General features: G+C 36.0%; 1 protein-coding gene across 1 annotated transcript; it reads left to right on the top strand.

Moving 5' to 3' along the window:
- The first annotated feature begins 261 nt into the window (after nucleotides 1-261).
- On the top strand, nucleotides 262-11749 carry LOC137387263 (A disintegrin and metalloproteinase with thrombospondin motifs 18-like). The gene is made up of 18 exons (XM_068073607.1): nucleotides 262-316; nucleotides 748-914; nucleotides 2243-2326; nucleotides 2467-2620; nucleotides 2829-2934; nucleotides 3643-3777; nucleotides 5462-5627; nucleotides 5977-6078; nucleotides 6235-6383; nucleotides 6886-7064; nucleotides 7532-7662; nucleotides 7765-7888; nucleotides 8268-8353; nucleotides 8796-9043; nucleotides 9476-9680; nucleotides 9807-9983; nucleotides 10725-10916; nucleotides 11413-11749. Exons 1-18 carry the CDS (start codon nucleotides 274-276, stop codon nucleotides 11734-11736), a joined length of 2772 nt encoding a protein of 923 aa, XP_067929708.1. The 5' UTR covers nucleotides 262-273; the 3' UTR covers nucleotides 11737-11749.
- The last annotated feature ends 820 nt before the right edge of the window (nucleotides 11750-12569 follow it).

The following is a 12569-nucleotide window of genomic DNA, read 5'->3' as shown; positions in this document are numbered from 1 at the left end:
AAATTAATTAATTCATTAAGCAAATTGGTGCCTAGAGGCTGTTTACATTCCGCGTTGGTGTTCTTTCAGCACGAGGGTCTTGAGCGTACTTATTTTTAGACTATATTAAATAACTCATATTATTTAGCGATGCCAGTAGAATAAGTCGATGTCCTAGCTAGAGACTTACCGTGGTCGTTCTTGTAGGCGAGCATACTTAGTAGCGTTGATGGTGAGTTCCTCCTGGAGCCAATAAGCAAAGAAGAACTTCATAGACATGAATGGCAGCTCTATATGACAAAGGCTCCTGCCGAGATCCGAAAACTTGATTCCAATGGTACAGTCACCTTTATTTAATTTTCAATGAATCGAAAAAAGATCTAAAAATATTTAGAAATTTAACATTAGGCCTAATCAGAAGCAACTCAAATCAATTCAGTTTATGTCACCAAAACTTAACATTTAATAAAAGTAAATTAATTTTATTAAACAGTCACCTTTATTTAATTTTTACCAAACTGAAAAAAGATGTAAAAATATTTAAAAAATTAAACTTTGACCTATTCAAAATCAATTTGATTTATGTCACAAAAACTTAAGGTTTACTAATTTATAAGTTTATGCCAAAAAAGAGTACTAAAGAATAAAATATATAATCTTAAATAATCTTATGAATAATAAAAAATTATAATTAAAATTCTCAAATGTTCATTATAAATTTTACAATTGGCATTTAAGAATTTCACAGATCAATATGCCTACCTGCAGGAGAAGGAGTGGCGGAACAGTTATCTAGAGTCAAAAGGTCAGCTTACTCTCCCTTGAGAATAACCCAGAAGCGCAACATTGAGATCCTAGTGGTGGCAGACAGTACGATGGTAAAGAAATATGGAACAGAGGAGGCAACTACATACATTCTAACAGTTATGAATATGGTATGTCAGCATGTTTCTTATAATAGTTGCCCAGTCAGTTGAGTGGTCCAGAAGTTATAATGAGAATGATGTGAGGGTTCGAGTCCTACATGTGGTAATGTTTTTTGGTACATAGGTTCTATACAATCGAAACCTCAACCTGTTGTTGGTGCAGTCAAAAATCTCTTATGCGTTAGTAAGTAGTAGATTAGTCAAAAATAGGTAATACTAGTAAAACAAGGTCAAGTCAAAACAAGGTCAAGTCTTGTACTTCTGCTTCCCTGAATTTATCGTTTAATAAACTCAGAGAGGGTCAAAATTTTCGTCTGGGACTGAACGATAAACAAAATAGTGACTGCACAATGGCTAAACGCTGTCCAGCGAGTTTACGTGTTTGTTTTTTCGTTCTCTAACCACATTCCTGTTTAGCAACACTTGCATCCCGTGTCACAGCCTTGCATTAAGCAAACTCTTTGTTTCCGCCAATTTATCGGTATTGTGAGCTTGCACATTTGTTAATCGACCGTTATATTGTGCACAACTCGATTAAGTATGATTATTTATAGAGTCGAACTTTCTGCAGTGACTTCAGACCTGTTTCTAATCGTATTTCAGTTTGTGTGACGAGAGGAAAAAGTCAGGCGCCAAATTGCAAACAGAGCCTGAGGGCTTGCGTCTTAGTGCATTTGACACACTCACTTAATAAAGACAGCATGCTGCCCGTGCAAGGTTATATACTATAGTTGCATATGACAGATGGTATATGCCACGCTTTAAATTTTTGCGAATGTTTTGTCTGATTAAAAGCAGCTTGATGACCAGTGGCGGGTTTAGGAATTTTATAAATTTCTTTCAAACCTGGTAGCAATGGCTAGGATGTGACCGATTATCGTTCATTGCTCTGGTTAGAGTCTATAGGTCTTGTAAAAAAGACAATTGGCCTCAGGCTGTACAATTACTTCTAATGGGCCCCCTTCATTAATCTCTGTTTGTTTTTCTGTTAATAACCAGAGATGAAAGGCTGTAACCTTACACTAAAAGCTGACACTCTATAGCAGGTAGTTTTGGCCTGCCTATTACTACACTAGCAAGATTTATGAATGAAAACTGTTAGCTCCCTGGCCTTAGAGCACGTAGTCCTTTATTCTACCCGCTTTTCTTAACCCATTGATCATAAAAGCTAGATCAGTCAAACGGAAATGGAGAACAAAGGCTTCATTTCGTGGGGGAGCGTTTTTTGTATTCATATGTTTGGGCTATTTTCTCGCCTGAGAGCGTCTGCGAGTCTATTGAAAATATAAAGGTGTGTAAATGTGATGTTCATGATATGAAACCAATACTGCTTTCAGGTGTCAAGCTTGTTCAAAGACAAAAGCCTCGCTGTCGATATAAACATCGTACTGGCCGGTTTAATGTTTCTGAAGGACGATGAGGTAGGAATTCTTATCAACCATTCAAAGCGGTCTATTATATCTTACTTTTGAGACCATTCATTGGCTGGACCATTTTTAAAAAAATTTTCAAGGTCATCTTTGCTTGTTTTGTGCTATGTTAGTGCTCAAATTGTTTTTAGTCGGAGTTTGAGATCGGACATAGGGCAGATGAGACGTTGAACAACTTTTGTCAATGGCAAGCATCTCTGAAAGACCAGATACACCATGACCACGCAATTCTCATGACTGGAGTAGACATTTGCGTCAACAAGGACTCTCCCTGCGATACGATTGGTCAGTTTCTGCTTATTCTATTGGTCAGGCCATCTGATTCAAGAATCTTAGTCGCTTGGTTGGTCAAGTCTGTTTACATCAAATTTCTTTGGCACAGTTTGTCTTGAAGTCTAGCAATTATTTCTCCTTAACACAAAAGTTTTCCCTTATTAATCGTCCTTTTCGAACATAAATTTAAACTTTTTGTATAATATCTATTATACTACAGGCTATGCACCTATCAGAGGCATGTGTACATCGACAAGGAGTTGCACCGTAAATGAGGATCGTGGTCTTGGAGTCGCTTTTACTATCGCCCATGAAATCGGACACAAGTAAGGAGAATGCACTTGATTGCGATTTGTATGTTGTACTTTACTAATTTCATAAAATTCTCCGACACAAACCGGATCTGTGTCATATTATGTATAGTGCAAGCACTTGCTGAATGATGTCAGACAATTAGATGAGTCTAAAAATATAAATGCTTACTTTAATTTCATTTAATTAGTCTAAAATCTGTAAATTCTCACGGCTGCCTAGCAGCTTTGCTGACTTCTCAACCTGTTTTATATTGGCTATTACTGAAGGTGTGCGGAGCAGGCGAGCGCAGTTTTCATAACCTTCTTGCCGTATGCTATCAGCTGAGTTTAAATTATTCTCACGCCCAACCGTTGGCTAATTATTATCCACCTCCAAAACATTTAATTACATTATTGATTCTCCAGTATAGATGATTGATCCCAATACAAATGTATTGAATTCTTCAGCTGTGAGCAGTTACTGGCATAAACATGGAATACATATGTATGGTACTTCACTGATGTTCGATTGTGTCGATTTTCTCACCGTTTCTTGTATTCACTAGTAATTTGTTTATTAGGTCGAATGCTGTAATGCATTTCAATGTTGGTGTATTATTTACATATATATACTTATGCAATACGCAACGTGATACGTATACGTATCACACAAGCTTAGAAATCTGTACACGCTTGTGTGAAAGCTAAGGGCTTAAGAGAAAATACCTTCTTGTGTTTTAGTCTGGGAATGGTGCATGATGGAGCTCCTAATAATTGCACGGAAGATGGGAGCATCATGGGACCGTCCCTCGCTACTAGTACTGGAACATTCTTTTGGTCTAAGTGCAATCAGAGACAACTCGATGACTTTCTAGAGTAAGTTTTCAGCTCTTTCGCTAATAGAACATCCATATAAAAAATCTCGAGATGGCGCTCTATGGTTTATGTGCCTACAATATTAAATCATGACACGTTAGAAAAGCTATAGTAAAGGAAGAAAAAGGATTGCATAGAAAATAGAATAAATCAGGGAGAAACGAGTCTGAAATATCAAAATTTCACTTATCCAAACATCAAACAGTAGAATATCGGTTAGAAACAAACGTGCCTGACATATCGAAATTTCACTTATCTAAACATCAAACCGTAGAATATCGGTTAGAAACAAACGTGCCTGACATATCGAAATTTCACTTATCTAAACATCAAACCATAGAATATCTAACAGCAGGCATCCAGTTTCTGATGCGTAGATTGAACACCTGCTGCCGTACCAGTGAATGCTCTTACGTCATTAACTCTACTAAACCCTTCAACAGACAACTTCTCTTCACTTCTAAAGCATATTAAATTATTGTAAATGCCAACGCTGCCGCTGCCGCTACGCTCTGCATTGCATTGTAGATGATTAATTAACGCTCGGTGCATCGACAAAACATCCACAGAGAGAAGCAGAAATTTAAGTTTTGAAGCCATGAGGCTTTGCACTCACGCTGAGAACTCATAAGCTAGTTATTACGCACTACTACTGGTTATTATCAATCCAACATTTTCGTAATTAACTTTCCTCTCGTTAATAGCCATGTTATTTTTTGTTGTTTGTTGCCAGCGTAAACCAACAAAGTTTAACCTTTCTATATCCTTGAATACCGAGTAGAGACGTACATTTCCAGTGCTTCTCAATTAGTGTAGAGATATTGTACCAACTTCGTGGTGATTCAGATGCAGGCCCTTTAGTGCGCAGTTTGTCTGCCAGACATTTTGGTGGCAAACTTATAAAGGTGTTAACTTATAAAGGTGTTAAAAATGATTTACGTAAGTGCATTCCAAAGGTATTTCACACATACATGTAGATATTGTATTATTCCATTTTGCGAATGTCTTTTGTTAGAATTTAATATACTGTACATATTAAACAACCTAATATTAATATATTATTATTAATATTATTATTAATATGATATTGATATCATTGTTATTTTTGTACTTCCTTACAAATATCAGCCAATGATAAATCGATAATATTCTCAGGAGTAAACATTAATCAATAATAAATCAACAATATTATTAGTGGCTAATGGTGCTATAATCTTTACTATAATAAGGGCTATGTACGAAGCCACACTTAAAGGTTAGAAAAAGAATGCCTCCAACAGGATTCAAACTCATGACTTTGGCTATGTAGACCACCACTCTACCACCTGGGCAAATCAGTACTGTTTCAAATTTTAGAATTGTTATACACATACTTATTCTCTGTGCTTTATTGACACGCCTGATTATCTCTCATGGCACACTAGACTGTCATGAGTATTAGTAGATATAATATTTGAAGTTTATTTGAACCATTCACCTGCTCGGTATAATTATACAACCAAAATAATTACTTTATCATTGAACAATTTCTTGCAAATATTACTTTAACATATGTAAAAGTATTTTATTATTTTTGCAAATTGTTAGTTTAGTGTTGCTACAATTTTGGAGTTGTTTTCTTTAACTAGTAGACAGCTCAAGTTAAAGTCAATTATGGTTTCCATGTCTATGAATGTATTTGCAGTAGTCAGCAGTCACGCTGCCTTCTAGAGGATGCCCCAGTCAAGTCTGACATGTACAACAAATCCATATCGGAGCTGCCAGGGCAGGTGTACAGCGGTGACCAACAGTGCAAACATCTTTATGGTGACCAGGCATCCGTCTGCGCTTTCAAATTACCAAATGTAAGTGCAGTAAAATACAAAAACTATGTGTTTTAGTTAGAAAAGCTAACTTTCTATACTCTCAAGTGCAAGCTTACAATTTTACAAAAAGAAACTGCAAGCAACGTTTACAAATTTATTAGATAATGAATGTATATGTAGAAGGTACAATCAGCAAATGCACAGTATTTATCAGAATTAAAGTAATTCTCTATACGTTAGCCGCCATATTTAATTTTTTTAAAAGGCTTCTTTGTATCTCTTTACAATTAAAAAAACACACTTTCATCTGGGTTCTACCTAGTTACCGCATTAGCAAGCAAAAGTCGTCGTGATACATTTTGGCTGACACATATTACCTCATTGGTGTTTGCAGGGAGTGGATATCTGTCGGTACCTGTGGTGCTTCGTTGGTGGCAGCAGATGTGAGACAAAATTTCTTCCTGCTGCCGAGGGTACACCTTGCGATGACAATAAGGTATGCTTTACATAAAGCAATCCTTTCATTAAAGTATAAATAAACATATATATATTTATATATATAAATATATACAAATAATAAGATAAAATATAACATATGCAATAGAAAGTGGACAATAAACATGATGCAGAAGAGGTAGCATTGCTGTTACAGTGGTGTAGAAAAGGAGAGTGTATCCCTGTAAACAGAGAAACGCCTGAGGCAATTGATGGAGGCTGGGATGAGTGGACAGAGTGGACCACATGCACAAGAACCTGTGGTGGAGGAGTTAAAAGTCGAATTCGCTATTGCAACAATCCAAGGTAAGTCATTACTTTAACTGATTCCTTTGCTCTTTTATATAAAATATAAATTTTATATAAAATAAAAGATTATAAAATAAACATTTTATATAAAATCTCCTATAAAATATAAGAAATAGAAAATTTTTTTACACAAGTTCGTATGGTAATGTGCTGAGAGATTTTTAGACAATCTTGTTTTTTCAGAATTAGTTTTTCTCTTTTGTTGCTATCTTTGTCTTCCTCCCTTAACTGTTGCTGTTACCAAAATTGTTCTTAAAATTATTGTTATTAAAATCTGAAAACGCAGCAGCATTTGACTGACTAGGTAACAACTTAAAGAATTATGTCTATTAGTCTGTAAGAACCCAGATTTTTGTTTCATATTTTCTTGCTAAATGTTTTTCCTTCTTTAAAACTTTTACAAAAATCTCTGCTTGATAATCTCTTGATAATCTTGATAATCTCTATATCATCTTGCTGAGACAGAATCAATTCACTATTGTCATGTTTGGTCATACAGTCCACGATACGGAGGGAAATACTGTGAGGGAGAAAGCAAGGAATTTGATCGGTGCAATACTGAGAGTTGTGAGGATGATGAGAGGGCATTTAGAGCGATGCAATGCAAGAGGTACGACGATGAACCTTTCAAAGGACGATACTTCAAATGGTCTCCAGTTGATAACCGATATCTCTCAGGTAAATTCTTTATTGTTTTTTGAAAATATGTCAGCTTAACTGTTTTGACAAATTATAAAATTTTAGGAATTAAATCATTGACAAGCCTTTTGTTTCATCTTGCACAAGTTATTATACAAAATTTAGTATAGCACATTTTATAAATTTGTATTTTTACTTTTGATTTTTTACCATTTTAAAATAAGGTTCTGAAGTACGGTTATCATTAAATTCATAGTTATTTTATTGCTTATTACAGCAGTATCAAATCTATTGCTGCAATGGTTCTCTTATATTGCTAATTGTTATTTTATATCAAAATTGGTTACTTTATTGCAGCAATAGCAATTTTATTGCAGCAATAGCAATTTTATTGCAGCAATAGCAATTTTATTGCAGCAATAGCAATTTTATTGCAGCAATAGCAATTTTATTGCAGCAATTGCTGTAGCAGCAAATTTATTGCAACTATCGGTGTTTTATTGCAGCACTAGACAGATGTAAACTCTTCTGCAGAGCTACCAGATATAACTTTTTCTTCCAAATGAATGATAAAGTCATTGATGGTACTAGGTGTAACTATGACGGAGATGACATTTGCATCAATGGCAAGTGCCAGGTTGGTTTTTCACATTTTACAGTAAATCTCAAATGACTATTTAAACAATTTTCAAAAGTACCTGTGATTTTATGTTAACACGAATTGTTAATTGTTACATAGCCCGTAGGATGTGATGGTAAAATATGGTCCGACGCCAAGGAGGATAAATGCGGTGTTTGTAATGGAAATGGAACCACATGTGAAACAAGACGAGGCTCTTTCACTGGTCAGATAACTCCTCAGAGTAAGTAGTGCCAGTTGAACTTATAGTTTATTTTATGTCATTTTGCACAATGTGATCATTCAAGAGTAAAATATCAAAAAACAAAGTGGGGAAAATTAAAAAAAGAAAGACGATGTAGGCCATCTATGGCTGGGTTTTTGTGAAGATAGAAAAAGTTGATTGAATGTTTTGTACTAGCTTTTTAATAAGCTTCTAAATACAGAACATAAACACTCTGTTGCAGACTATACAACTTTCCTGGTTATCCCCCCTGGCTCACGAGATATCCAACTCAAAGAGATGATAGCTTCTTCTAGCTTTATAGCCATAAAATCTAAAAGCAAGTACCACCTCAACGGAAATTGGGCTATGGATTGGCCTGGCACTTTTGAGTTTGCAGGAAGCCAGTTTGTTTACAACCGACTATACAGTGGTCTAGAAACCATCTACAGCACCGGACCAACCAATGAAACTCTAGAAATTCAGGTATGTAACGGAGGTGTTAAAAGTAAATGGATTTTTATTACGCCATAAACGGTTTATAATCGTTAAACATCATAATATTTTTAAAAAAAGTAATGAACTCACAAACGCTTGCAATACATGATGGCCAGTTTTTATTTATGTGGTAAACATTCTGGCTGTTGGATAAATTTTCGAAATTCCCAAATGCAAAAAGCGGAATTTTTTTGTTACAAAATTCCCATATGCGCAAAGTGAAATGTTTCTTGGTTGAAAAATATCTTCCAGCTAAGTCGCTAAATTTCATTAGAATTTGGCTCATAAAGACAAAAAACGCTAGTAACTGGCATTATTAGCTTTAATTAAATAAATTTAGTAATTTAAAATAAATTAAAAATAATTTAACTTACATCTATAAAAAAACAGAAAAAAGAGTAGACCTGAATAATACTTATTTGTTGTTTAGATGCTGGCGTTAGGCTCGAACCCGGGTGTGCAGTATGAGTACAAGGTACCCATAGATCCAACAGAGGTGCGCTATTCATGGGAGGTAACAGCTACGTCCTGTAGCGAGCAGTGTGGAGGAGGCTACGAGGATGTGTCAGCAAAGTGTCTCACGAACAGGGGAGAGCTGGCAGCAGACGATCAATGTGAGACTGCAAAGAAGCCAATGGTTGGAAGGTTCAAATGTAACACAAAGCAGTGTCCAGCCAGGTGAGAGTTTGTCTTAATCCTTATGAGAATTGGCAATGCATAGCAGGTGGTTGGCAATCTATAACAGGTGGCCAGCAATCCATAACAAGTTGGTCAAATTTGAAATTTTTACATCATTCAATTATAGCTAGTGGTTTTTCCAATGTTTACTCTGATTGGCTGTACGAGTTATCTGTGGAGAAATTGTGATTAGTTAATGTATGACTTTATACTGACATGCATAGATATTTTTGCATATAGTGTAGTACGGACACTACTATTCAGAAGTTTGCGATGAATGTGACAAACATTAAAACATTATTAGTAGGCCAAGCTAAAAAATGTTCAAATACTAATGCATAGTCAAAAGTTTGGATCAATGACCTTTTACCTTCAACACATAACATTGTTGATTTATTTATGGTTTTCATAAAACTTGTGGTCGCTGTGTAGATGGGTGCCCCAAGAATGGATGGAGTGCTCAAGACCCTGTGGCATTGGAAAACAACGGCGTGAGATCTACTGCATGCAAAGGTTTGATATCGGAGATGATAGGCGAGTAAAAAATAAATACTGTACTGGAAAACGACCTCCTAAAGCCAAACGATGCAATCTGAAGGAATGTAAACCAACGTGGACAGTTGGCAAGTGGTCACAGGTGAGAAATGCTAATACATATATTAAATTTACGGTATACTGGAAAAATGAGTGGTTTCAAACCAAATAATTCCTGATGTGATAGAAAAATGTTGCAAATTTTGTAACGAAGACTGTATCATTTCAGTGCTCGACAACGTGTGGTAAAGGGATGCAGAGAAGAGCTGCCTACTGCACTTCGACGTCTAAAAAGAGTTCAGTACTCAATGATGACCAATGTGATCAGCAGACAAAACCGATCGTTTACCAGGCCTGCAGTAACAGAGACTGCGCTGTTGATTGGTACATTCGGCCATGGAGCCAGGTGAGCACCATATTTTATTCTGTCACAGCTATTATTACCATCGATGTTAAACAAACTTTCGTTTGTCGATTTCAATAGGCTGCTACATGTATAAGTATACAGAAGAAGGTCACCCACTGTTGCCTCTCATTTCAGTCATCAGCCCTGACAAGTCTAGACAAATGATTTGTCAGTCAGCTGAGTTAATTACGATCTAAGACAGCGTTTCTCTATTTGGTTTTCTAGCTGAATCTCCTCGACAAAAGAGGGCAATTTTGCACCTCTTTGTTTTTAATGAAACAGAAAATGCTTAAAACAATGAAAGGCAGACATATTCGGAATAAAAAGACAATATGTTATTGGAAGGTCAATCTAAGAAGAGTCTAATGTTTTCACACAGCAGCAACATATAAAACACCACTCACTTTATGATCTTTGACTTTTTCCTGCTGAACCATATATACACACTTGTGGTATCAACACATCTTAGCTAGTATAGTTTTCTTGGACATCATACCATTTTTGCACGTCACAAAAAAATCAGAGGTAATGAACTCACTAAATTATCAAACACTGCCAATACTAAGGTCAAAGGTTATCACTTAATAGACTTTCAGGTTTACTGTATAATCTATAAATACTTTTTACATGCCATACATACACCTGCAACTGACACCCAAAAGGTTAAAAATGTTAGCCCATTGCATGGCAGCGTGTTGGTTTGGTAACACAAAATAATACAAAAATTTATTTGTTTGATAGTGTTCAGCGAGCTGTGGTCAAGGTACACAGAGCCGAGAAATTGTCTGTGTGAGTAGAGAGGAGGGGAGCGGTCCCGACTCCATCGTAGAGAATCAGCTGTGTGAACACATACGGAGACCTAAGGCTTTGCTTCTTCAGAACTGTCAACTAATGGAAAAATGCCCGGAGTGGAGCACTGGCTCTTGGTCAGAGGTACATAGCAAAAGTTCATGACCTTTGTTTGACCATTGAAACAAATGTAACTTGCCTCACCACAAGTCTGTTAGATTGCTTGACATACATCTGATAGATTGCTTGACATACGTACATCTATTAGATTGCTTGGCATACATCTATTAGATTGCTTGACAAACATTTATTAGATCGCTTGACATACATTTATTAGATTGCTTGACATACATCTAGTAGATCATTTGACATACAAATACATAAATAATTAATTACAAGCAGTTTTTTTAATAGTTAAGTAGAATAATAGACTATGAATTCATGTTTCTTTGGATCACAGGCTTTTTAAGAGTCTGCTATGAAAAACATAACTTCCATCGTGGATTTTTGCATAATAGTTGCACCTAAGCCATATTTCATTTGAATGAAAGTGTGTGTTTTAATAAGTCATCAAAAAGTAATGATTTTGTGTTCAAGTTAAAAAATGCTTGACTTTAATTTCGACGTTTACATTTTGCAGTGTGCATCCACATGTGGAGAGAGCGAGAGACGGCGAGCTGTATCCTGTTTAGCAAGCAATGGCTCGTTGTCCAGTGGCTGTGACCAACAAGATAAACCTTCAGAGCTCCAACGATGTCACTTGCGCTCCTGTCCAACACCAAGCACCACCTCGCCTTCTACAATAAAAGACAGCACCGCCATCTTTTTAACTACGACATTGGCGAGCACAACCAACTCTTGCGTAGACACCAAGTCATGGTGTGACTCGTTGAAGAAATATAGATACTACTGCATGCGATCGTACTACCGCAGCGTCTGCTGTGAGACTTGCAGTCAAGGATGAATTGACGCTAGAACACTGAGACAAGACCCTAGTCATTAAGAAGTCTGCAGACGAGATTTAACCTGTGCTTTGCGACTGTGATGATACATTCCTTTTTGTACGACGCTCTGACACTTGCGGAATATTGACACTATCTTCTTTTCAACCATGACTTGCAACATTCTACAGACAAACGTTTTGGAGCTCCGCAAATCTCTAGTATTTTATTATAAGTTTGTTTAGAAAGCCTTGATAATTCGGAAGCAACCGTACTTGTCTGTTTGTATTGATCTTTGGCCATGTAGCATCGGTACTCAGAGCAGGATATTTCACAGACGGAGATAAGAATGAGACTACCCACAGTGCGACCGCTGATAATACTTTCCATACATAGAAACTTCTACACATTTGTACAGTTCTAATAGCTGCACCGCTTCTGACACCATGTTGTGTTTCGCCAACTACTCTACATTCTTTTCACAGATATTAGAAAAACGATTGTTTCAGTCAATCTGGTCACAAACATTGAGACAATAGTTATTCCATAACAGGCTTGTGTTAGTTTCCGGCATCATATTCGTACCAAAACTCATAATTATTACTTGTATATTTATTATTATGATTTTATACATTACTATTAAGTATATTTTCATAAGTTTTGTACAGTGCATCATTTTTCTCTAGTCTCTACCATTTCTTTCTCAAAAAGCATTTTGTTAAATTTATGTTCTATTTATGTACACAACTATACTATTTTGTTACAATACAAACAATTTTAAAATCCCTTGCTGTGGATATCAAAGTTTACGATTAAAAGAAACCATGCTAAAAGCTGATAATCCAGTGAAAGAAGT

The sequence above is a fragment of the Watersipora subatra genome, chromosome 2, assembly GCF_963576615.1.
Source record: "Watersipora subatra chromosome 2, tzWatSuba1.1, whole genome shotgun sequence".
In the NCBI taxonomy this organism is placed as follows: domain Eukaryota; kingdom Metazoa; phylum Bryozoa; class Gymnolaemata; order Cheilostomatida; family Watersiporidae; genus Watersipora; species Watersipora subatra.
This window is presented reverse-complemented; position numbering and strand designations above follow the sequence as displayed.